The 26,500-nt window shown below is 45.7% G+C and overlaps 1 protein-coding gene across 1 annotated transcript in view; it reads left to right on the forward strand.

The window, feature by feature from the left end:
- phtf2 (putative homeodomain transcription factor 2) overlaps positions 1-26,500 on the forward strand; it is a 150,124-nt gene that overhangs the window by 53,897 nt on the left and 69,727 nt on the right. Inside the window, exon 2 of the mRNA XM_038977727.1 lies at positions 18,381-18,461. Within this exon, the coding sequence (XP_038833655.1) occupies positions 18,417-18,461 (45 nt within the window). The 5' untranslated portion in view covers positions 18,381-18,416. The remainder of the gene's footprint in view (positions 1-18,380; positions 18,462-26,500) is intronic.

Raw genomic sequence — 26,500 nt, forward strand, 5'->3', positions numbered from 1 at the left:
TTTGATTTCTTCTTGGAAATATTCTTAATTCCCAGATAGCTATCGTATTTAAGGAGAAATATAATACATTAAATAAGAACATATCCAATATCCTTGTTGAGGAATAGCAACTTTTCTTTACATTCTTCTTACAGTCTAAAGTTAAGGGGAAAATGGCAGATAAGGTTTTGTGAATCCGGGTCCTGCTCCTCAAAATACCTGACAGTGTGACAGGTGGCAGGTAGCCTAGCGGTTAATAGGTTGTGTTATTAGGGTGGCAGGTAGCCTAGCGGTTAAGAGGTTGTGTTATTAGGGTGGCAGGTAGCCTAGCGGTTAATAGGTTGTGTTATTAGGGTGGCAGGTAGCCTAGCGGTTAATAGGTTGTGTTATTAGGGTGGCAGGTAGCCTAGCGGTTAAGAGGTTGTGTTATTAGGGTGGCAGGTAGCCTAGCGGTTAAGAGGTTGTGTTATTAGGGTGGCAGGTAGCCTAGCGGTTAAGAGGTTGTGTTATTAGGGTGGCAGGTAGCCTAGCGGTTAAGAGGTTGTGTTATTAGGGTGGCAGGTAGCCTAGCGGTTAAGAGGTTGTGTTATTAGGGTGGCAGGTAGCCTAGCGGTTAAGAGGTTGTGTTATTAGGGTGGCAGGTAGCCTAGCGGTTAAGAGGTTGTGTTATTAGGGTGGCAGGTAGCCTAGCGGTTAAGAGGTTGTCTTATTAGGGTGGCAGGTAGCCTAGCGGTTAAGAGGTTGTCTTATTAGGGTGGCAGGTAGCCTAGCGGTTAAGAGGTTGTCTTATTAGGGTGGCAGGTAGCCTAGCGGTTAAGAGGTTGTGTTATTAGGGTGGCAGGTAGCCTAGCGGTTAAGAGGTTGTGTTATTAGGGTGGCAGGTAGCCTAGCGGTTAATAGGTTGTGTTATTAGGGTGGCAGGTAGCCTAGCGGTTAAGAGGTTGTGTTATTAGGGTGGCAGGTAGCCTAGCGGTTAAGAGGTTGTGTTATTAGGGTGGCAGGTAGCCTAGCGGTTAAGAGGTTGTGTTATTAGGGTGGCAGGTAGCCTAGCGGTTAAGAGGTTGTGTTATTAGGGTGGCAGGTAGCCTAGCGGTTAAGAGGTTGTGTTATTAGGGTGGCAGGTAGCCTAGCGGTTAAGAGGTTGTGTTATTAGGGTGGCAGGTAGCCTAGCGGTTAAGAGGTTGTGTTATTAGGGTGGCAGGTAGCCTAGCGGTTAAGAGGTTGTGTTATTAGGGTGGCAGGTAGCCTAGCGGTTAAGAGGTTGTGTTATTAGGGTGGCAGGTAGCCTAGCGGTTAAGAGGTTGTGTTATTAGGGTGGCAGGTAGCCTAGCGGTTAAGAGGTTGTGTTATTAGGGTGGCAGGTAGCCTAGCGGTTAAGAGGTTGTGTTATTAGGGTGGCAGGTAGCCTAGCGGTTAAGAGGTTGTCTTATTAGGGTGGCAGGTAGCCTAGCGGTTAAGAGGTTGTCTTATTAGGGTGGCAGGTAGCCTAGCGGTTAAGAGGTTGTCTTATTAGGGTGGCAGGTAGCCTAGCGGTTAAGAGGTTGTCTTATTAGGGTGGCAGGTAGCCTAGCGGTTAAGAGGTTGTCTTATTAGGGTGGCAGGTAGCCTAGCGGTTAAGAGGTTGTCTTATTAGGGTGGCAGGTAGCCTAGCGGTTAAGAGGTTGTCTTATTAGGGTGGCAGGTAGCCTAGCGGTTAAGAGGTTGTCTTATTAGGGTGGCAGGTAGCCTAGCGGTTAAGAGGTTGTCTTATTAGGGTGGCAGGTAGCCTAGCGGTTAAGAGGTTGTCTTATTAGGGTGGCAGGTAGCCTAGCGGTTAAGAGGTTGTCTTATTAGGGTGGCAGGTAGCCTAGCGGTTAAGAGGTTGTCTTATTAGGGTGGCAGGTAGCCTAGCGGTTAAGAGGTTGTCTTATTAGGGTGGCAGGTAGCCTAGCGGTTAAGAGGTTGTGTTATTAGGGTGGCAGGTAGCCTAGCGGTTAAGAGGTTGTGTTATTAGGGTGGCAGGTAGCCTAGCGGTTAAGAGGTTGTGTTATTAGGGTGGCAGGTAGCCTAGCGGTTAAGAGGTTGTGTTATTAGGGTGGCAGGTAGCCTAGCGGTTAAGAGGTTGTGTTATTAGGGTGGCAGGTAGCCTAGCGGTTAAGAGGTTGTGTTATTAGGGTGGCAGGTAGCCTAGCGGTTAAGAGGTTGTGTTATTAGGGTGGCAGGTAGCCTAGCGGTTAAGAGGTTGTCTTATTAGGGTGGCAGGTAGCCTAGCGGTTAAGAGGTTGTCTTATTAGGGTGGCAGGTAGCCTAGCGGTTAAGAGGTTGTGTTATTAGGGTGGCAGGTAGCCTAGCGGTTAAGAGGTTGTGTTATTAGGGTGGCAGGTAGCCTAGCGGTTAAGAGGTTGTGTTATTAGGGTGGCAGGTAGCCTAGCGGTTAAGAGGTTGTGTTATTAGGGTGGCAGGTAGCCTAGCGGTTAAGAGGTTGTGTTATTAGGGTGGCAGGTAGCCTAGCGGTTAAGAGGTTGTGTTATTAGGGTGGCAGGTAGCCTAGCGGTTAAGAGGTTGTGTTATTAGGGTGGCAGGTAGCCTAGCGGTTAAGAGGTTGTGTTATTAGGGTGGCAGGTAGCCTAGCGGTTAAGAGGTTGTGTTATTAGGGTGGCAGGCAGCCTAGCGGTTAAGAGGTTGTGTTATTAGGGTGGCAGGTAGCCTAGCGGTTAATAGGTTGTGTTATTAGGGTGGCAGGTAGCCTAGCGGTTAATAGGTTGTGTTATTAGGGTGGCAGGTAGCCTAGCGGTTAATAGGTTGTGTTATTAGGGTGGCAGGTAGCCTAGCGGTTAAGAGGTTGTGTTATTAGGGTTACTAGGTATCCCCTTTCCCAGTAATATTTAGCCCTAACTGTAACTGAATGAGTTGATCTGAAGGTAACCCAGAATTAACATTTTGTGTAATTTGGTCAGATTACATTGTCAATCCACAAGAGATTAACCTGAAGGTAGTGTTTATATGGATACTGCTGTTATTTGTTTTGAGTGAGATATGAGGGGATGTGCTGTACACACACACACACACACACACACACACACACACACACACACACACACACACACACACACACACACACACACACAAGCCTGGTCTCTGCTCCCCCCGGTGTGTGTGTGTGTGTGTTCTAGAGAGTTAACACAGAACCCTTGGCAAGTAGCAAGACTCCTCAACATAACAGGAGATGTTTTTGGGAACGCTCCTCGTGAACCGTCCAGGTTTTCCTGGCCTGGATTTGTTTTCCTGTATAGTTATCTGGATGACGCTGTGGAACAGGGGTGTGTGTGTGGTGTGTGTGTGTGTGTGTGTGTGATTGCTTGGCCCATACAGTGTTGTCACTAAGGAGTAGCTAGGTCTAATCCTACTGTGATTATTGTAACCGACCATCAGCCAAACCAGCAGCTTTAGACTCCAAAACAGCTGAGGAGGTTGTTGCTGACTGGCTGTACCAGAGCCAGGATAGTCTACATATAGACAAGTGAATAATGACTGGTTGTACCAGAGCCAGGATAGTCTACATATAGACAAGTGAATAATGACTGGTTGTACCAGAGCCAGGATAGTCTACATATAGGCAAGTGAATAATGACTGGCTGTACCAGAGCCAGGATAGTCTACATATAGGCAAGTGAATAATGACTGGCTGTAACCAGAGCCAGGATAGTCTACATATAGGCAAGTAAATAATGACTGGCTGTACCAGAGCCAGGATAGTCTACATATAGGCAAGTGAATAATGACTGGCTGTACCAGAGCCAGGATAGTCTACATATAGGCAAGTGAATAATGACTGGTTGTACCAGAGCCAGGATAGTCTACATATAGACAAGTGAATAATGACTGGCTGTACCAGAGCCAGGATAGTCTACATATAGGCAAGTAAATAATGACTGGCTGTAACCAGAGCCAGGATAGTCTACATATAGGCAAGTGAATAATGACTGGCTGTACCAGAGCCAGGATAGTCTACATATAGGCAAGTAAATAATGACTGGCTGTAACCAGAGCCAGGATAGTCTACATATAGACAAGTGAATAATGACTGGCTGTAACCAGAGCCAGGATAGTCTACATATAGGCAAGTAAATAATGACTGGCTGTAACCAGAGCCAGGATAGTCTACATATAGGCAAGTGAATAATGACTGGCTGTAACCAGAGCCAGGATAGTCTACATATAGGCAAGTGAATAATGACTGGTTGTACCAGAGCCAGGATAGTCTACATATAGGCAAGTGAATAATGACTGGCTGTAACCAGAGCCAGGATAGTCTACATATAGGCAAGTGAATAATGACTGGTTGTACCAGAGCCAGGATAGTCTACATATAGACAAGTGAATAATGACTGGTTGTACCAGAGCCAGGATAGTCTACATATAGGCAAGTGAATAATGACTGGCTGTACCAGAGCCAGGATAGTCTACATATAGGCAAGTGAATAATGACTGGCTGTAACCAGAGCCAGGATAGTCTACATATAGGCAAGTGAATAATGACTGGCTGTACCAGAGCCAGGATAGTCTACATATAGGCAAGTAAATAATGACTGGCTGTACCAGAGCCAGGATAGTCTACATATAGGCAAGTGAATAATGACTGGTTGTACCAGAGCCAGGATAGTCTACATATAGGCAAGTGAATAATGACTGGCTGTAACCAGAGCCAGGATAGTCTACATATAGGCAAGTGAATAATGACTGGTTGTACCAGAGCCAGGATAGTCTACATATAGGCAAGTGAATAATGACTGGCTGTAACCAGAGCCAGGATAGTCTACATATAGGCAAGTGAATAATGACTGGTTGTACCAGAGCCAGGATAGTCTACATATAGACAAGTGAATAATGACTGGTTGTACCAGAGCCAGGATAGTCTACATATAGGCAAGTGAATAATGACTGGCTGTACCAGAGCCAGGATAGTCTACATATAGGCAAGTGAATAATGACTGGCTGTAACCAGAGCCAGGATAGTCTACATATAGGCAAGTGAATAATGACTGGCTGTACCAGAGCCAGGATAGTCTACATATAGGCAAGTAAATAATGACTGGCTGTACCAGAGCCAGGATAGTCTACATATAGGCAAGTGAATAATGACTGGTTGTACCAGAGCCAGGATAGTCTACATATAGGCAAGTGAATAATGACTGGCTGTACCAGAGCCAGGATAGTCTACATATAGGCAAGTAAATAATGACTGGCTGTAACCAGAGCCAGGATAGTCTACATATAGGCAAGTGAATAATGACTGGCTGTAACCAGAGCCAGGATAGTCTACATATAGGCAAGTGAATAATGACTGGTTGTACCAGAGCCAGGATAGTCTACATATAGGCAAGTGAATAATGACTGGCTGTAACCAGAGCCAGGATAGTCTACATATAGGCAAGTGAATAATGACTGGTTGTACCAGAGCCAGGATAGTCTACATATAGGCAAGTGAATAATGACTGGCTGTAACCAGAGCCAGGATAGTCTACATATAGACAAGTGAATAATGACTGGCTGTAACCAGAGCTAGGATAGTCTACATATAGACAAGTGAATAATGACTGGCTGTAACCAGAGCCAGGATAGTCTACATATAGGCAAGTGAATAATGACTGGCTGTAACCAGAGCCAGGATAGTCTACATATAGGCAAGTGAATAATGACTGGTTGTACCAGAGCCAGGATAGTCTACATATAGGCAAGTGAATAATGACTGGTTGTACCAGAGCCAGGATAGTCTACATATAGGCAAGTGAATAATGACTGGCTGTACCAGAGCCAGGATAGTCTACATATAGGCAAGTGAATAATGACTGGTTGTACCAGAGCCAGGATAGTCTACATATAGGCAAGTGAATAATGACTGGTTGTACCAGAGCCAGGATAGTCTACATATAGGCAAGTGAATAATGACTGGCTGTAACCAGAGCCAGGATAGTCTACATATAGGCAAGTGAATAATGACTGGCTGTACCAGAGCCAGGATAGTCTACATATAGGCAAGTGAATAATGACTGGTTGTACCAGAGCCAGGATAGTCTACATATAGGCAAGTGAATAATGACTGGCTGTACCAGAGCCAGGATAGTCTACATATAGGCAAGTGAATAATGACTGGTTGGGGATTTTAGTTTTTATCTGGATTAATCCGGCATGAGTGAAAACCAACATGCAACATAGACATCATTTAGGGATTTCTTTCTGAGCAGACTAAAAACAAAAACATTGAAAATGACGTTTAATCTCTTTTTAAAGCAGCAGTATCATTTCTGGATGAAAGGGGGCTTAGCTAGAGAGAACAGGCAATTACCTGAAATACTGTGAATCACATTCAGATTTATCCCAGGTAGCCTAACTCTGTCTCGCTGTCTCCTCAACACTCCTTCAGCGAGGAGCTCGTCAAATGGAAACCCCTGCAGTAAAAACACTCATCACAGAATAAGTGAAATGCCTTCTGCTCGCGGACCAGTGTCCAGTCAATGTGTGTGAATGTGTGTTCATCGTGGTGAATGTGTGGGGCAGTGTGAGAGAGTGTTTGAGTGTGCTAATGAAGCTACAGACTACAGGCTGAAGTCCTCCTCTGTCTGACAACAAATATCATAAATATTAGCTATCTGTCTTGCATTTATGAGGCCAGCAAACATGTTCCTCACACACTAGGAATGTATTTCTCCAACATTATAATGAAAAGGTGCCTCTCGGTCCCGAAACACAGGTTTTCTGGAGACTTGTGGGACGAGTGCTGATGATGTCACACACTTTATGCGCTTTCGGTAAACTGATTGCGTCCAGACTGAGGAGAAATCCTCACACAATGCATCCCTGACCACCCCTGAAATGGTCAGACAGATCTGAACACAAGCAGACCACAAAGTGACTTTTGTGGGTCGAGACCCGTCTTTTCAATGCGATCTTCGTATTCTGATAGCAGAAGTCGCATGTAAGTGTCAAGTGTAGACACGACCAGAGAGACAGTGATCTCAGTCTACGATGCTACAGTCTCTCTTGTTCTATTAGCGCTGCTGGCTCACTGTGTGATGCTACAGTCTCTCTTGTTCTATTAGCTCTGCTGGCTCACTGTGTGATGCTACAGTCTCTCTTGTTCTATTAGCTCTGCTGGCTCACTGTGTGATGCTACAGTCTCTCTTGTTCTATTAGCCCTGCTGGCTCACTGTGTGATGCTACAGTCTCTCTTGTTCTATTAGCTCTGCTGGCTCACTGTGTGATGCTACAGTCTCTCTTGTTCTATTAGCTCTGCTGGCTCACTGTGTGATGCTACAGTCTCTCTTGTTCTATTAGCTCTGCTGGCTCACTGTGTGATGCTACAGTCTCTCTTGTTCTATTAGCGCTGCTGGCTCACTGTGTGATGCTACAGTCTCTCTTGTTCTATTAGCGCTGCTGGCTCACTGTGTGATGCTACAGTCTCTCTTGTTCTATTAGCGCTGCTGGCTCACTGTGTGATGCTACAGTCTCTCTTGTTCTATTAGCTCTGCTGGCTCACTGTGTGATGCTACAGTCTCTCTTGTTCTGTTAGCTCTGCTGGCTCACTGTGTGATGCTACAGTCTCTCTTGTTCTATTAGCTCTGCTGGCTCACTGTGTGATGCTACAGTCTCTCTTGTTCTATTAGCGCTGCTGGCTCACTGTGTGATGCTACAGTCTCTCTTGTTCTATTAGCTCTGCTGGCTCACTGTGTGATGCTACAGTCTCTCTTGTTCTATTAGCGCTGCTGGCTCACTGTGTGATGCTACAGTCTCTCTTGTTCTATTAGCGCTGCTGGCTCACTGTGTGATGCTACAGTCTCTCTTGTTCTATTAGTGCTGCTGGCTCACTGTGTGATGCTACAGTCTCTCTTGTTCTATTAGTTCTGCTGGCTCACTGTGTGATGCTACAGTCTCTCTTGTTCTATTAGCTCTGCTGGCTCACTGTGTGATGCTACAGTCTCTCTTGTTCTATTAGCTCTGCTGGCTCACTGTGTGATGCTACAGTCTCTCTTGTTCTATTAGCTCTGCTGGCTCACTGTGTGATGCTACAGTCTCTATTGTTCTATTAGCGCTGCTGGCTCACTGTGTGATGCTACAGTCTCTCTTGTTCTATTAGCTCTGCTGGCTCACTGTGTGATGCTACAGTCTCTCTTGTTCTATTAGCTCTGCTGGCTCACTGTGTGATGCTACAGTCTCTCTTGTTCTATTAGCTCTGCTGGCTCACTGTGTGATGCTACAGTCTCTCTTGTTCTATTAGCTCTGCTGGCTCACTGTGTGATGCTACAGTCTCTCTTGTTCTATTAGCTCTGCTGGCTCACTGTGTGATGCTACAGTCTCTCTTGTTCTATTAGCTCTGCTGGCTCACTGTGTGATGCTACAGTCTCTCTTGTTCTATTAGCGCTGCTGGCTCACTGTGTGATGCTACAGTCTCTCTTGTTCTATTAGCGCTGCTGGCTCACTGTGTGATGCTACAGTCTCTCTTGTTCTATTAGTGCTGCTGGCTCACTGTGTGATGCTACAGTCTCTCTTGTTCTATTAGTTCTGCTGGCTCACTGTGTGATGCTACAGTCTCTCTTGTTCTATTAGCTCTGCTGGCTCACTGTGTGATGCTACAGTCTCTCTTGTTCTATTAGCTCTGCTGGCTCACTGTGTGATGCTACAGTCTCTCTTGTTCTATTAGTGCTGCTGGCTCACTGTGTGATGCTACAGTCTCTCTTGTTCTATTAGTGCTGCTGGCTCACTGTGTGATGCTACAGTCTCTCTTGTTCTATTAGCGCTGCTGGCTCACTGTGTGATGCTACAGTCTCTCTTGTTCTATTAGCGCTGCTGGCTCACTGTGTGATGCTACAGTCTCTCTTGTTCTATTAGCGCTGCTGGCTCACTGTGTGATGCTACAGTCTCTCTTGTTCTATTAGTGATGCTGGCTCACTGTGTGATGCTACAGTCTCTCTTGTTCTATTAGCGCTGCTGGCTCACTGTGTGATGCTACAGTCTCTCTTGTTCTATTAGCTCTGCTGGCTCACTGTGTGATGCTACAGTCTCTCTTGTTCTATTAGCGCTGCTGGCTCACTGTGTGATGCTACAGTCTCTCTTGTTCTATTAGCTCTGCTGGCTCACTGTGTGATGCTACAGTCTCTCTTGTTCTATTGGCGCTGCTGGCTCACTGTGTGATGCTACAGTCTCTCTTGTTCTATTAGCACTGCTGGCTCACTGTGTGATGCTACAGTCTCTCTTGTTCTATTAGCCCTGCTGGCTCACTGTGTGATGCTACAGTCTCTATTGTTCTATTAGCTCTGCTGGCTCACTGTGTGATGCTACAGTCTCTCTTGTTCTATTAGCGCTGCTGGCTCACTGTGTGATGCTACAGTCTCTCTTGTTCTATTAGCGCTGCTGGCTCACTGTGTGATGCTACAGTCTCTCTTGTTCTATTAGCTCTGCTGGCTCACTGTGTGATGCTACAGTCTCTCTTGTTCTATTAGCTCTGCTGGCTCACTGTGTGATGCTACAGTCTCTCTTGTTCTATTAGCTCTGCTGGCTCACTGTGTGATGCTACAGTCTCTCTTGTTCTATTAGCTCTGCTGGCTCACTGTGTGATGCTACAGTCTCTCTTGTTCTATTAGCTCTGCTGGCTCACTGTGTGATGCTACAGTCTCTCTTGTTCTATTAGCGCTGCTGGCTCACTGTGTGATGCTACAGTCTCTCTTGTTCTATTAGCTCTGCTGGCTCACTGTGTGATGCTACAGTCTCTCTTGTTCTATTAGCGCTGCTGGCTCACTGTGTGATGCTACAGTCTCTCTTGTTCTATTAGCGCTGCTGGCTCACTGTGTGATGCTACAGTCTCTCTTGTTCTATTAGTGCTGCTGGCTCACTGTGTGATGCTACAGTCTCTCTTGTTCTATTAGTTCTGCTGGCTCACTGTGTGATGCTACAGTCTCTCTTGTTCTATTAGCTCTGCTGGCTCACTGTGTGATGCTACAGTCTCTCTTGTTCTATTAGCTCTGCTGGCTCACTGTGTGATGCTACAGTCTCTCTTGTTCTATTAGCTCTGCTGGCTCACTGTGTGATGCTACAGTCTCTCTTGTTCTATTAGCTCTGCTGGCTCACTGTGTGATGCTACAGTCTCTCTTGTTCTATTAGCGCTGCTGGCTCACTGTGTGATGCTACAGTCTCTCTTGTTCTATTAGCTCTGCTGGCTCACTGTGTGATGCTACAGTCTCTCTTGTTCTATTAGCGCTGCTGGCTCACTGTGTGATGCTACAGTCTCTCTTGTTCTATTAGCACTGCTGGCTCACTGTGTGATGCTACAGTCTCTCTTGTTCTATTAGCCCTGCTGGCTCACTGTGTGATGCTACAGTCTCTATTGTTCTATTAGCGCTGCTGGCTCACTGTGTGATGCTACAGTCTCTCTTGTTCTATTAGCGCTGCTGGCTCACTGTGTGATGCTACAGTCTCTCTTGTTCTATTAGCGCTGCTGGCTCACTGTGTGATGCTACAGTCTCTCTTGTGCTATTAGCGCTGCTGGCACACTGTGTGATGCTACAGTCTCTCTTGTTCTATTAGCGCTGCTGGCTCACTGTTTGATGCTACAGTCTCTCTTGTTCTATTAGTGCTGCTGGCTCACTGTGTGATGCTACAGTCTCTCTTGTTCTATTAGCCCTGCTGGCTCACTGTGTGATGCTACAGTCTCTCTTGTTCTATTAGCCCTGCTGGCTCACTGTGTGATGCTACAGTCTCTCTTGTTCTATTAGCGCTGCTGGCTCACTGTGTGATGCTACAGTCTCTCTTGTTCTATTAGCGCTGCTGGCTCACTGTGTGATGCTACAGTCTCTCTTGTTCTATTAGCTCTGCTGGCTCACTGTGTGATGCTACAGTCTCTCTTGTTCTATTAGCGCTGCTGGCTCACTGTGTGATGCTACAGTCTCTCTTGTTCTATTAGCGCTGCTGGCTCACTGTGTGATGCTACAGTCTCTCTTGTTCTATTAGCGCTGCTGGCTCACTGTGTGATGCTACAGTCTCTCTTGTTCTATTAGCGCTGCTGGCCCACTGTGTGATGCTACAGTCTCTCTTGTTCTATTAGCGCTGCTGGCTCACTGTGTGATGCTACAGTCTCTCTTGTTCTATTAGCGCTGCTGGCTCACTGTGTGATGCTACAGTCTCTCTTGTTCTATTAGCGCTGCTGGCTCACTGTGTGATGCTACAGTCTCTCTTGTTCTATTAGCGCTGCTGGCTCACTGTGTGATGCTACAGTCTCTCTTGTTCTATTAGCGCTGCTGGCTCACTGTGTGGTGCTACAGTCTCTCTTGTTCTATTAGCTCTGCTGGCTCACTGTGTGATGCTACACTCTCTCTTGTTCTATTAGCGCTGCTGGCTCACTGTGTGATGCTACAGTCTCTCTTGTTCTATTAGCGCTGCTGGCTCACTGTGTGATGCTACAGTCTCTCTTGTTCTATTAGCTCTGCTGGCTCACTGTGTGATGCTACAGTCTCTCTTGTTCTATTAGTGCTGCTGGCTCACTGTTTGATGCTACAGTCTCTCTTGTTCTATTAGCTCTGCTGGCTCACTGTGTGATGCTACAGTCTCTCTTGTTCTATTAGCGCTGCTGGCTCACTGTGTGGCATCATAGATATAAACAGCTCTGTTCTGTTTAGTCCTCCTGAACCGGATGCCAGGTGCCGCCTGGGGACTAGGTGTCTACCTCGTATGTCATCACTACAGATCACTGTGGTCTGATTCTCTGGCGTCAGTCTATCTACCTCTCAAAGCTCAGTTCTTAAGCCGCAAAGACACGGAAGCTGTGTGTTTTGAAGTGGTGGATCTCCTTTTGATGTCGTTGCCAGGTGTGTGCACACACACACACACACACACACACACACACACACACACACACACACACACACACACACACACACACACACACACAGAGAGAAATAGAGCAGAAGGATTGGACTGGGAGGAGCATCCTAGCAACAGTGTAATCAGTCAGGAATGAGACCTCTCTTTAAGAAAAACAAGACATTTCCTACTAGCTATAAATAGTCTCTGTGAGAAATAGTATTTATATTCTAGGAACACCACTTTCTTCCTGGACCACTGCAGTTCTATGGAGGGGAACCAACTTCCGTCAGACCTGGGGTGAAATAACATTTGTTTCCTTCCAACTAACTCTGCTGCGCTTGACTACGCTTGCCTGGTGGAATATAATAGTCCCAAAAGTGCCAACCCATTACACCGCCCATCTAGCACACAATGCCAGGCTCAATCAAACACTGAAGGTGGAAAAGACTCATCACAGAATGTGTGTGTGCTGAATGAGATGCGGTGTCACACACACACAGATATTGTGCAGAGCCAGAAGAAAAAAGGCCCCACCCAGAAACATCTGCTCATCAGATAAAGACTTTAAACATCATAGTGTACTTAGAAACGTCCGAGTGTACTTAGAAACGTCCGAGTGTACTTAGAAACGTCCGAGTGTACTTAGAAACGTCCGAGTGTACTTGAAACGTCCGAGTGTACTTGAAACGTCCGAGTGTACTTGAAACGTCCGAGTGTACTTGAAACGTCCGAGTGTACTTGAAACGTCCGAGTGTACTTAGAAACGTCCGAGTGTACTTAGAAACGTCCGAGTGTACTTGAAACGTCCGAGTGTACTTGAAACGTCCGAGTGTACTTAGAAACGTCCGAGTGTACTTAGACACGTCCGAGTGTACTTGACACGTCCGAGTGTACTTGACACGTCCGAGTGTACTTGAAACCATCGTAGTGTTGAAATAGTAACTAGGGCAGGGTTTCCCAAACTCAACACTGTCAGATGGAAAGAGCAAACTGTTCCACACTGTCAGATGGAAAGAGCAAGCTGTTCCACACTGTCAGATGGAAAGAGCAAACTGTTCCATACTGTCAGATGGAAAGAGCAAACTGTTCCATACTGTCAGATGGAAAGAGCAAACTGTTCCACACTGTCAGATGGAAAGAGCAAGCTGTTCCACACTGTCAGATGGAAAGAGCAAACTGTTCCATACTGTCAGATGGAAAGAGCAAACTGTTCCACACTGTCAGATGGAAAGAGCAAACTGTTCCATACTGTCAGATGGAAAGAGCAAACTGTTCCATACTGTCAGATGGAAAGAGCAAACTGTTCCACACTGTCAGATGGAAAGAGCAAGCTGTTCCACACTGTCAGATGGAAAGAGCAAACTGTTCCATACTGTCAGATGGAAAGAGCAAACTGTTCCACACTGTCAGATGGAAAGAGCAAACTGTTCCATACTGTCAGATGGAAAGAGCAAACTGTTCCACACTGTCAGATGGAAAGAGCAACTAGCTAGCTGCAACCGAGTGGCTATTGTTGGCTAACGCCTCTGTCACGAAGCAAACACCAGTTAGCCTTGAGCTAGACTCGAGCTAGGCCCATCTCCCGGCTAGCCAACGAAGAATACCACCTAATTCCTGGGCTACACCACCTCTTTTGCCAATTGGCCTGGACCCTTTATTGTTGACACAGAGCCCCGCCGATCCATCACGACTGGTCTGCCGACGTAATCGTCTAGCCCCAGCCCGCTAGCTTTCTGAATGCCGTGTCTCCCGCTCGCCTAGCGTAGTAGCGACTACCGAACGGCTCCCTGACTCACCTATTGCTGCTCATTGGGCCCTATGATCACTCGGCTACACAGCTGATGCTTGCTGGATTGTTCACTAACACGGCACCTCAGCCACGCTCAAGGTCCTAAACAATATCATAACCGCCATCGATAAAAGACAGTACTGTGCAGCCGTCTTCATCGACCTGGCCAAGGCTTTCGACTCTGTCAATCATTGCATTCTTATCGGCAGACTCAATAGCCTTGGTTTCTCAAATGACTGCCTCGCCTGGTTCACCAACTACTTCTCAGATAGAGTTCAGTGTGTCAAATCGGAGGGCCTGTTTTCCGGACCTCTGGCAGTCTCTATGGGGGTGCCACAGGGTTCAATTCTCGGACCGACTCTTTTCTCTGTATTTATCAATGATGTCGCTCTTGCTGATTCTCTGATCCACCTCTATGCAGACGACACCATTCTGTATACTTCTTCTTTGGACACTGTGTGTTAACAAACCTCCAAACGAGTTTCAGTGCCATACAACACTCCTTCCGTGGCCTCCAACTGCTCTTAAATGAAAGTAAAACTAAATGCATGCTCTTCAACCGATCGCTGCCCGCACCTGCCCGCCCGTCGGTTCTGACTTTAGAATATGTGGACAACTACAAATACCTAGGTGTCTGGTTAGACTGTAAACTCTCCTTCCAGACTCACATTAAGCATCTCCAATCCAAAATGAAATCTAGAATCGGCTTCCTATTTCACAACAAAGCCTCCTTCACTCATGCTGCCAAACATACCCTCGTAAAACTGACTATCCTACCGATGCTTGGCTTCGGCGATGTCATTTACAAAAAAAGCCCCGCCTTATCTCAGCTCACTGGTCACCATAGCAACACCCACCGGTAGCTCTGTTATGAGCCTGACACACAAAGACACGCCTGTTCAGACTCAGACACACACACACACACACACACACACACAGACACCTGTACACACACACACACACACACACACACACACACACACGCACGTACACACGCACGTACACACACACACACACACACACACACGCACGTACAGACACCCATACACACACACACACACACGTACACACACACACACCCGTACACCCACACACACACCTGCACACACACCTGAATGCAGGCCTTGAGAAATGTCAAGCAACACTCATCTGTTTAGAGAGAGACTAACTCCCCTTCACATAACAGCCCATCTGTTTAGAGAGAGAGACTGACTCCCCTTCACATAACAGCCCATCTGTTTAGAGAGAGAGACTGACTCCCCTTCACATAACAGCCCATCTGTTTAGAGAGAGAGACTGACTCCCCTTCACATAACAGCCCATCTGTTTAGAGAGAGAGACTGACTCCCCTTCACATAACAGCCCATCTGTTTAGAGAGAGAGACTGACTCCCCTTCACATAACAGCCCATCTGTTTAGAGAGAGAGAGACTGACTCCCCTTCACATAACAGCCCATCTGTTTAGAGAGAGAGACTGACTCCCCTTCACATAACAGCCCATCTGTTTAGAGAGAGAGACTGACTCCCCTTCACATAACAGCCCATCTGTTTAGAGAGAGAGACTGACTCCCCTTCACATAACAGCCCATCTGTTTAGAGAGAGAGAGACTGACTCCCCTTCACATAACAGCCCATCTGTTTAGAGAGAGAGACTGACTCCCCTTCACATAACAGCCCATCTGTTTAGAGAGAGAGACTGACTCCCCTTCACATAACAGCCCATCTGTTTAGAGAGAGAGAGACTGACTCCCCTTCACATAACAGCCCATCTGTTTAGAGAGGGAGAGAGAGACTGACTCCCCTTCACATAACAGTCCATCTGTTTAGAGAGAGAGACTGAGTCCCCTTCACATAACAGCCCATCTGTTTAGAGAGAGAGACTGACTCCCCTTCACATAACAGCCCATCTGTTTAGAGAGAGAGACTGACTCCCCTTCACATAACAGCCCATCTGTTTAGAGAGAGAGAGACTGACTCCCCTTCACATAACAGCCCATCTATTTAGAGAGAGAGACTGACTCCCCTTCACATAACAGTCCATCTGTTTAGAGAGAGAGACTGACTCCCCTTCACATAACAGCCCATCTGTTTAGAGAGAGAGACTGACTCCCCTTCACATAACAGCCCATCTGTTTAGAGAGAGAGACTAACTCCCCTTCACATAACAGCCCATCTGTTTAGAGAGAGAGACTGACTCCCCTTCACATAACAGCCCATCTGTTTAGAGAGAGAGACTGACTCCCCTTCACATAACAGCCCATCTGTTTAGAGAGAGAGACTAACTCCCCTTCACATAACAGTCCATCTGTTTAGAGAGAGAGAGAGACTAACTCCCCTTCACATAACAGCCCATCTGTTTAGAGAGAGAGACTAACTCCCCTTCACATAACAGCCCATCTGTTTAGAGAGAGAGACTGACTCCCCTTCACATAACAGCCCATCTGTTTAGAGAGAGAGACTGACTCCCCTTCACATAACAGCCCATCTGTTTAGAGAGAGAGAGAGACTGACTCCCCTTCACATAACAGCCCATCTGTTTAGAGAGAGAGACTGACTCCCCTTCACATAACAGCCCATCTGTTTAGAGAGAGAGACTAACTCCCCTTCACATAACAGTCCATCTGTTTAGAGAGAGAGACTGACTCCCCTTCACATAACAGCCCATCTGTTTAGAGAGAGAGACTGACTCCCCTTCACATAACAGCCCATCTGTTTAGAGAGAGAGACTAACTCCCCTTCACATAACAGCCCATCTGTTTAGAGAGAGAGACTAACTCCCCTTCACATAACAGTCCATCTGTTTAGAGAGAGAGACTGACTCCCCTTCACATAACAGCCCATCTGTTTAGAGAGAGAGACTGACTCCCCTTCACATAACAGTCCATCTGTTTAGAGAGAGAGACTGACTCCCCTTCACATAACAGCCCATCTGTTTAGAGAGAGAGAGAGACTGACTCCCCTTCACATAACAGCCCATCTGTTTAGAGAGAGAGACTAACTCCCCTTCACATAACAGCCCATCTGTTTAGAGAGAGAGACTAACTCCCCTTCACATAACAGTCCATCTGTTTAGAGAGAGAGACTGACTCCCCTTCACATAACAGCCCATCTGTTTAGAGAGAGAGACTGACTCCCCTTCACATAACAGTCCATCTGTTTAGAGAGAGAGACTGACTCCCCTTCACATAACAGTCCATCTGTTTAGAGAGAGAGACTGACTCCCCTTCACATAACAGCCCATCTGTTTAGAGAGAGAGAGAGACTAACTCCCCTTCACATAACAGCCCATCTGTTTAGAGAGAGAGACTAACTCCCCTTCACATAACAGTCCATCTGTTTAGAGAGAGAGACTGACTCCCCTTCACATAACAGCCCATCTGTTTAGAGAGAGAGACTGACTCCCCTTCACATAACAGCCCATCTGTTTAGAGAGAGAGAGAGACTGACTCCCCTTCACATAACAGCCCATCTGTTTAGAGAGAGAGAGAGACTGACTCCCCTTCACATAACAGCCCATCTGTTTAGAGAGAGAGACTAACTCCCCTTCACATAACAGTCCATCTGTTTAGAGAGAGAGACTAACTCCCCTTCACATAACAGCCCATCTGTTTAGAGAGAGAGACTGACTCCCCTTCACATAACAGTCCATCTGTTTAGAGAGAGAGACTGACTCCCCTTCACATAACAGCCCATCTGTTTAGAGAGAGAGACTAACTCCCCTTCACATAACAGCCCATCTGTTTAGAGAGAGAGAGACTGACTCCCCTTCACATAACAGCCCATCTGTTTAGAGAGAGAGACTGACTCCCCTTCACATAACAGCCCATCTGTTTAGAGAGAGAGACTGACTCCCCTTCACATAACAGTCCATCTGTTTAGAGAGAGAGACTAACTCCCCTTCACATAACAGCCCATCTGTTTAGAGAGAGAGACTGACTCCCCTTCACATAACAGTCCATCTGTTTAGAGAGAGAGACTGACTCCCCTTCACATAACAGTCCATCTGTTTAGAGAGAGAGACTGACTCCCCTTCACATAACAGCCCATCTGTTTAGAGAGAGAGACTGACTCCCCTTCACATAACAGTCCATCTGTTTAGAGAGAGAGAGACTGACTCCCCTTCACATAACAGTCCATCTGTTTAGAGAGAGAGACTGACTCCCCTTCACATAACAGCCCATCTGTTTAGAGAGAGAGACTGACTCCCCTTCACATAACAGCCCATCTGTTTAGAGAGAGAGACTGACTCCCCTTCACATAACAGTCCATCTGTTTAGAGAGAGAGACTAACTCCCCTTCACATAACAGCCCATCTGTTTAGAGAGAGAGAGAGACTGACTCCCCTTCACATAACAGCCCATCTGTTTAGAGAGAGAGACTGACTCCCCTTCACATAACAGTCCATCTGTTTAGAGAGAGAGACTGACTCCCCTCAGTCTGAGCTCTGACCAGACCAGCTTCTCTGCTGACCGTTCTGTGTGTCTGGTATTGAATATGAATAGGATGGTGGCAGCAACACAGCGCTGCCAGCTTCCTGATTAGCTTCTCTACTTCGCGTGTGTGTGTGTATATGTCGCGGGAGCCAAGGTACTGTCAAGAGAGACTGCCTGTTCCTCTCAAAGGCTCGCCTCACTATTAATGAGGTGTGTGTGTGTGATGTCACAGAGCATGACACACCTGCCCAGCAGGTAGAGGCTTTAAAAGCTATGCGAAGCAACACAGACTCCTCATTGACTGATCTCTCTCTCTCTCTCTCTCTCTCGTTCTCTCCGTTTTACAGCCTAAAATGCCCCAGCTGGTGACCTCTGACATGTAAATGGCGTCCAAAGTGCGAGATGCTGTGGTGTGGTACCAGAAGAAGGTAAGAATCCTCTTGTTTCTGTTGTATTTACCTACTTTGATTGCTTGATTCCTTCCAACAGGATCCAGTGTCTATTTTACCTCAGAGGAGTGAAGAGAGAGACAATAAACACTGTTGACAGACAGACAGACGGTGGTTTTATAGGTTTACCTGTTAACAGACAGACAGACAGTTGGTGGTTTTTATAGGGTTACCTGCTGTTAACAGACAGACAGACAGTTGGTGGTTTTTATAGGGTTACCTGCTGTTAACAGACAGACAGTTGGTGGTTTTTATAGGTTTACCTGTTAACAGACAGACAGACAGACAGTTGGTGGTTTTTATAGGTTTACCTGTTAACAGACAGACAGACAGACAGACAGTTGGTGGTTTTGATAGGGTTACCTGTTAACAGACAGACAGTTGTTTTTATAGGGTTACCTGCTGTTAACAGACAGACAGACAGTTGTTTTTATAGGGTTACCTGCTGTTAACAGACAGACAGACAGACAGTTGTTTTTATAGGGTTACCTGCTGTTAACAGACAGACAGACAGTTGTTTTTATAGGGTTACCTGCTGTTAACAGACTGACAGACAGTTGTTTTTATAGGGTTACCTGCTGTTAACAGACAGACAGACAGACAGTTGTTTTTATAGGGTTACCTGCTGTTAACAGACTGACAGACAGACAGACAGACAGACAGTTGTTTTTATAGGGTTACCTGTTAACAGACTGACAGACAGACAGACAGTTGTTTTTATAGGGTTACCTGTTAACAGACAGACAGACAGACAGTTGTTTTTATAGGGTTACCTGCTGTTAACAGACTGACAGACAGACAGACAGACAGACAGACAGACAGACAGACAGACAGACAGACAGTTGTTTTTATAGGGTTACCTGCTGTTAACAGACAGACAGACAGACAGACAGACAGACAGACAGACAGACAGACAGACAGACAGACAGTTGTTTTTATAGGGTTACCTGTTAACAGACAGACAGTTGTTTTTATAGGGTTACCTGCTGTTAACAGACTGACAGACAGTTGTTTTTATAGGGTTACCTGCTGTTAACAGACAGACAGTTGTTTTTATAGGGTTACCTGCTGTTAACAGACAGACAGACAGTTGTTTTTATAGGGTTACCTGCTGTTAACAGACTGACAGACAGTTGTTTTTATAGGGTTACCTGCTGTTAACAGACAGACAGACAGTTGTTTTTATAGGGTTACCTGCTGTTAACAGACTGACAGACAGTTGTTTTTATAGGGTTACCTGCTGTTAACAGACTGACAGACAGTTGTTTTTATAGGGTTACCTGCTGTTAACAGACTGACAGACAGTTGTTTTTATAGGGTTACCTGCTGTTAACAGACTGACAGACAGTTGTTTTTATAGGGTTACCTGCTGTTAACAGACAGACAGACAGTTGTTTTGATAGGGTTACCTGCTGTTAAGACAGACAGACAGTTGTTTTTATAGGGTTACCTGCTGTTAACAGACTGACAGACAGTTGTTTTTATAGGGTTACCTGCTGTTAACAGACAGACATACAGTTGTTTTTATAGGGTTACCTGCTGTTAACAGACTGACAGACAGTTGTTTTTATAGGGTTACCTGCTGTTAACAGACAGACAGACAGACAGACAGTTGTTTTTATAGGGTTACCTGCTGTTAACAGACAGACAGACAGTTGTTTTTATAGGGTTACCTGCTGTTAACAGACTGACAGACAGTTGTTTTTATAGGGTTACCTGCTGTTAACAGACTGACAGACAGTTGTTTTTATAGGGTTACCTGCTGTTAACAGACAGACAGACAGTTGTTTTTATAGGGTTACCTGCTGTTAACAGACAGACAGTTGTTTTTATAGGGTTACCTGCTGTTAACAGACTGACAGACAGTTGTTTTTATAGGGTTACCTGCTGTTAACAGACAGACAGACAGTTGTTTTTATAGGGTTACCTGCTGTTAACAGACAGACAGACAGTTGTTTTTATAGGGTTACCTGCTGTTAACAGACAGACAGACAGTTGTTTTTATAGGGTTACCTGCTGTTAACAGACAGACAGACAGTTGTTTTTATAGGGTTACCTGCTGTTAACAGACTGACAGACAGTTGTTTTTATAGGGTTACCTGCTGTTAACAGACTGACAGACAGTTGTTTTTATAGGGTTACCTGCTGTTAACAGACTGACAGACAGTTGTTTTTATAGGGTTACCTGCTGTTAACAGACTGACAGACAGTTGTTTTTATAGGGTTACCTGCTGTTAACAGACTGACAGACAGTTGTTTTTATAGGGTTACCTGCTGTTAACAGACAGACAGACAGTTGTTTTTATAGGGTTACCTGCTGTTAACAGACAGGCAGACAGTTGTTTTTATAGGGTTACCTGCTGTTAACAGACTGACAGACAGTTGTTTTTATAGGGTTACCTGCTGTTAACAGACTGACAGACAGTTGTTTTTATAGGGTTACCTGCTGTTAACAGACAGACAGACAGACAGACAGACAGACAGACAGACAGACAGACAGACAGACAGACAGTTGTTTTTATAGGGTTACCTGCTGTTAACAGACAGGCAGACAGTTGTTTTTATAGGGTTACCTGCTGTTAACAGACTGACAGACAGTTGTTTTTATAGGGTTACCTGCTGTTAACAGACAGACAGACAGTTGTTTTTATAGGGTTACCTGCTGTTAACAGACTGACAGACAGTTGTTTTTATAGGGTTACCTGCTGTTAACAGACAGACAGTTGTTTTTATAGGGTTACCTGCTGTTAACAGACAGACAGACAGTTGTTTTTATAGGGTTACCTGCTGTTAACAGACAGACAGACAGTTGTTTTTATAGGGTTACCTGCTGTTAACAGACTGACAGACAGTTGTTTTTATAGGGTTACCTGCTGTTAACAGACAGACAGACAGTTGTTTTTATAGGGTTACCTGCTGTTAACAGACAGACAGTTGTTTTTATAGGGTTACCTGCTGTTAACAGACAGACAGACAGTTGGTTTTATAGGGTTACCTGCTGTTAACAGACAGACAGACAGTTGTTTTTATAGGGTTACCTGCTGTTAACAGACAGACAGACAGACAGACAGACAGACAGACAGACAGACAGACAGACAGACAGACAGACAGTTGTTTTTATAGGGTTACCTGCTGTTAACAGACAGACAGACAGACAGTTGTTTTTATAGGGTTACCTGCTGTTAACAGACAGACAGACAGACAGTTGTTTTTATAGGGTTACCTGCTGTTAACAGACAGACAGACAGACAGACAGTTGTTTTTATAGGGTTACCTGCTGTTAACAGACAGACAGACAGACAGACAGTTGTTTTTATAGGGTTACCTGCCGTTTCAGTTTGAGTTTAGACCAGTGTCATTTTATGACCGTTTTAATACCGGAGTCATTTTTTTTTAGCTGTAGGCTTTGTAACCAAGCAACACACAGTAAGCCTGTCCTTATGCTGAGGTCTGTAGCACTGATGTAACAGAGCCCTGGTGCTGGACGGACAGACACACACAGTAAGCCTGTCCTTATGCTGAGGTCTGTAGCACTGATGTAACAGAGCCCTGGTGCTGGACGGACAGACACACACAGACAGGCGGAGGCTATTATTAATGTTGTTGTGTACCTCTCTGTGTCCTGCCTGCGTCCTTCACTGTGGTTGACCCGACCGCTCAGTACCGTCTACATTACATCATAGACCACAGCCCGGTCCTCAGTAGAATGAAAACAGAACCGGTTTTATTCTGGCCAAGAAACATATTTATTCGTGTTTAAGTTGATTTATACAGTAATACTCTAAATATTTGTATGCGTAACTTCTTCTACTCAGGCTAGATGATTAAGGTATGCTGTTGTCTGTTACTAGTTAGGGATAAGAGGGGAAGGCCTGTATGAGTCTATTGGTCTGTTACTAGTTAGGGATAAGAGGGGAAGGCCTGTATGAGTCTATTGGTCTGTTACTAGTTAGGGATAAGAGGGGAAGGCCTGTATGAGTCTATTGGTCTGTTACTAGTTAGGGATAAGAGGGGAAGGCCTGTATGAGTCTATTGGTCTGTTACTAGTTAGGGATAAGAGGGGAAGGCCTGTATGAGTCTATTGGTCTGTTACTAGTTAGGGATAAGAGGGGAAGGCCTGTATGAGTCTATTGGTCTGTTACTAGTTAGGGATAAGAGGGGAAGGCCTGTATGAGTCTATTGGTCTGTTACTAGTTAGGGATAAGAGGGGAAGGCCTGTATGAGTCTATTGGTCTGTTACTAGTTAGGGATAAGAGGGGAAGGCCTGTATGAGTCTATTGGTCTGTTACTAGTTAGGGATACGAGGGGAAGGCCTGTATGAGTCTATTGGTCTGTTACTAGTTAGGGATAAGATGGGAGGCCTGTATGAGTTTATTGGTCTGTTACTAGTTAGGGATAAGAGGGGAAGGCCTGTATGAGTCTATTGGTCTGTTACTAGTTAGGGATAAGAGGGGAAGGCCTGTATGAGTCTATTGGTCTGTTACTAGTTAGGGATAAGATGGGAAGGCCTGTATGAGTCTATTAGACAGAGAGAGGGACAGGCAGACAGAGAGAGGGACAGGCAGACAGAGAGAGGGACAGGCAGACAGAGAGAGGGACAGGCAGACAGAGAGAGGGACAGGCAGACAGAGAGAGGGACAGGCAGACAGAGAGAGGGACAGGCAGGCAGAGAGAGGGACAGGCAGGCAGAGAGAGGGACAGACAGGCAGAGAGAGGGACAGACAGGCAGAGAGAGGGACAGGCAGAGAGAGGGACAGACAGAGAGAGGGACAGGTAGAGAATGATAGAGAGCAGTCAGTCATTTAGCCAGTCGGGTCCAAACAACTCCTGATGTGTTTGAATGGGAATGACACAACCCAGCTAGCTGTTAGCAGAACATGTTAGGACATGAACATACAGCCCTCTGAGACAGAGACTCAGCAGAGAGAGAGAGACCGTAGGGAGGGAGAGAGAAACTCAGCAGAGAGAGAGAGACAGTAGGGAGGGAGAGAGAAACTCAGCAGAGAGAGAGAGAGAGACAGTACAAACACCATTGTAAATACCACCCATATTTATGCTTATTTATTTTCCCTTGTGTACTTTAACCATTTGTACATTGTTACAACACTGTATATATACAATATAACATTTGTGATGTCTTTATTGTTTTGAAACTTCTGTATGTGTAATGTTTACTGTTAATTTTTATTGTTCATTTAACTTTTGTATATTATCTACCTCACTTGCTTTGGCAATGTTAACACATGTTTCACATGCCAATAAAGCCCCTTGAATTGAATTGAATTGACAGTAGGGAGGGAGAGAGAAACTCAGCAGAGAGAGAGAGACAGTAGGGAGGGAGAGAGAAACTCAGCAGAGAGAGACAGTAGGGAGGGAGAGAGAAACTCAGCAGAGAGAGAGAGACAGTAGGGAGGGAGAGAGAAACTCAGCAGAGAGAGAGAGACAGTAGGGAGGGAGAGAGAAACTCAGCAGAGAGAGAGAGAGACAGTAGGGAGGGAGAGAGAAACTCAGCAGAGAGAGACAGTAGGGAGGGAGAGAGAAACTCAGCAGAGAGAGAGAGAGACAGTAGGGAGGGAGAGAGAAACTCAGCAGAGAGACAGTAGGGAGGGAGAGAGAAACTCAGCAGAGAGAGAGAGACGGGAGGGAGAGAGAAACTCAGCAGAGAGAGAGAGAGACAGTAGGGAGGGAGAGAGAAACTCAGCAGAGAGAGAGAGAGACAGTAGGGAGGGAGAGAGAAACTCAGCAGAGAGAGAGAGAGACAGTAGGGAGGGAGAGAGAAACTCAGCAGAGAGAGAGAGACAGTAGGGAGGGAGAGAGAAGAGAAATGGATAGAAAGTAAGGAGAAAGACAGAGACAGGGGTAGAGAAATGGATAGAGACACAACAAGAGAGAGAAAGAGACAGACAGAGAGCAATGTCTCTATCGATCTCTCTACCTCTGTGTCTCTGTCTTTCTCCTTATTTCTCTCCATCGATCGGTCTTTCTATCCATTTCTCTCTCTCTCTCTCTCTCTCTCTCTGCTGAGTGTCTCTCTCTCTCTCTCTGCTGAGTCTCTCTCTCTCTGTCTCTCTCTCTCTCTCTGCTGAGTCTCTCTCTCTCTGCTGAGTCTCTCTCTCTCTCTCTCTCTCTCTCTGTGTCTCTGCTGAGTGTCTCTCTCTCTCTCTCTGCTGAGTGTCTCTCTCTCTCTCTCTGCTGAGTCTCTCTCCCTCTCTCTCTCTCTCTGCTGAGTCTCTCTCTCTCTCTCTCTCTCTGTGTCTCTGCTGAGTGTCTCTCTCTCTCTCTCTGCTGAGTCTCTCTCTCTCTGTCTCTCTCTCTCTCTCTCTGCTGAGTCTCTCTCTCTCTCTCTCTCTCTCTGTGTCTCTGCTGAGTGTCTCTCTCTCTCTCTCTGCTGAGTCTCTCTCTCTCTCTCTCTCTCTCTCTCTCTCTCTCTCTGCTGAGTGTCTCTCTCTCTCTCTCTGCTGAGTCTCTCTCCCTCTCTCTCTGCTGAGTCTCTCTCTCTCTCTCTCTCTCTCTCGCTCTCTCTCGCTCTCTCTCGCTCTCTCTCGCTCTCTCTCGCTCTCTCTCGCTCTCTCTCGCTCTCTCTCGCTCTCTCTCTCGCGCTCTCGCTCGCTCTCTCTCGCTCTCGCTCGCTCTCTCTCGCTCTCGCTCGCTCTCTCTCGCTCTCTCTCGCTCTCTCTCGCTCGCTCTCGCTCTCGCTCTCTCTCTCTCTCTCTCTCTCTCTCTCTCTCTCTCTCTCTCTCTCTCTCTCTCTCTCTCTCTCTCTCTCTCTCTCTCTCTCTCTCTCTCTCTCTCTCTCTCTCTCTCTCTCTCTCTCTCTCTCTCTCTCTCAATTCAATTCAATTCAATTCAAGGGGCTTTATTGGCATGGGAAACATGTGTTAACATTGCCAAAGCAAGTGAGGTAGATATTATACAAAAGTGAAATAAACAATACAAATTAACAGTAAACATTACACATACAGAAGTTTCAAAACAATAAAGACATTACAAATGTTATATTATATATATACAGTGTTGTAACAATGTACAAATGGTTAAAGCACACAAGTTAAAATAAATAAGCATAAATATGGGTTGTATTTACAATGGTGTTTGTTCTTCACTGGTTGCCCTTTTCTTGTGGCAACAGGTCACAAATCTTGCTGCTGTGATGGCACACTGTGGAATTTCTCCCAGTAGATATGGGAGTTTATCAAAATTGGATTTGTTTTCAAATTCTTTGTGGATCTGTGTAATCTGAGGGAAATATGTCTCTCTAATATGGTCATACATTGGGCAGGAGGTTAGGAAGTGCAGCTCAGTTTCCACCTCATTTTGTGGGCAGTGTGCACATAGCCTGTCTTCTCTTGAGAGCCATGTCTGCCTACGGCGGCCTTTCTCAATAGCAAGGCTATGCTCACTGAGTCTGTACATAGTCAAAGCTTTCCTTAAGTTTGGGTCAGTCACAGTGGTCAGGTATTCTGCCACTGTGTACTCTCTGTTTAGGGCCAAATAGCATTCTAGTTTGCTCTGTTTTTTTGTTAATTCTTTCCAATGTGTCAAGTAATTATCTTTTTGTTTTCTCATGATTTGGTTGGGTCTAATTGTGCTGTTGTCCTGGGGCTCTGTGGGGTGTGTTTGTGTTTGTGAACAGAGCCCTAGGACCAGCTTGCTTAGGGGACTCTTCTCCAGGTTCATCTCTCTGTAGGTGATGGCTTTGTTATGGAAGGTTTGGGAATCGCTTCCTTTTAGGTGGTTGTAGAATTTAACGTCTCTTTTCTGGATTTTGATAATTAGTGGGTATCGGCCTAATTCTGCTCTGCATGCATTATTTGGTGTTCTACGTTGTACACGGAGGATATTTTTGCAGAATTCTGCATGCAGAGTCTCAATTTGGTGTTTGTCCCATTTTGTGAAATCTTGGTTGGTGAGCGGACCCCAGACCTCACAACCATAAAGGGCAATGGGCTCTATGACTGATTCAAGTATTTTTAGCCAGATCCTAATTGGTATGTTGAAATTTATGTTCCTTTTGATGG

This window comes from Salvelinus namaycush, chromosome 38 (assembly GCF_016432855.1).
Source record: "Salvelinus namaycush isolate Seneca chromosome 38, SaNama_1.0, whole genome shotgun sequence".
NCBI lineage: Eukaryota > Metazoa > Chordata > Actinopteri > Salmoniformes > Salmonidae > Salvelinus > Salvelinus namaycush.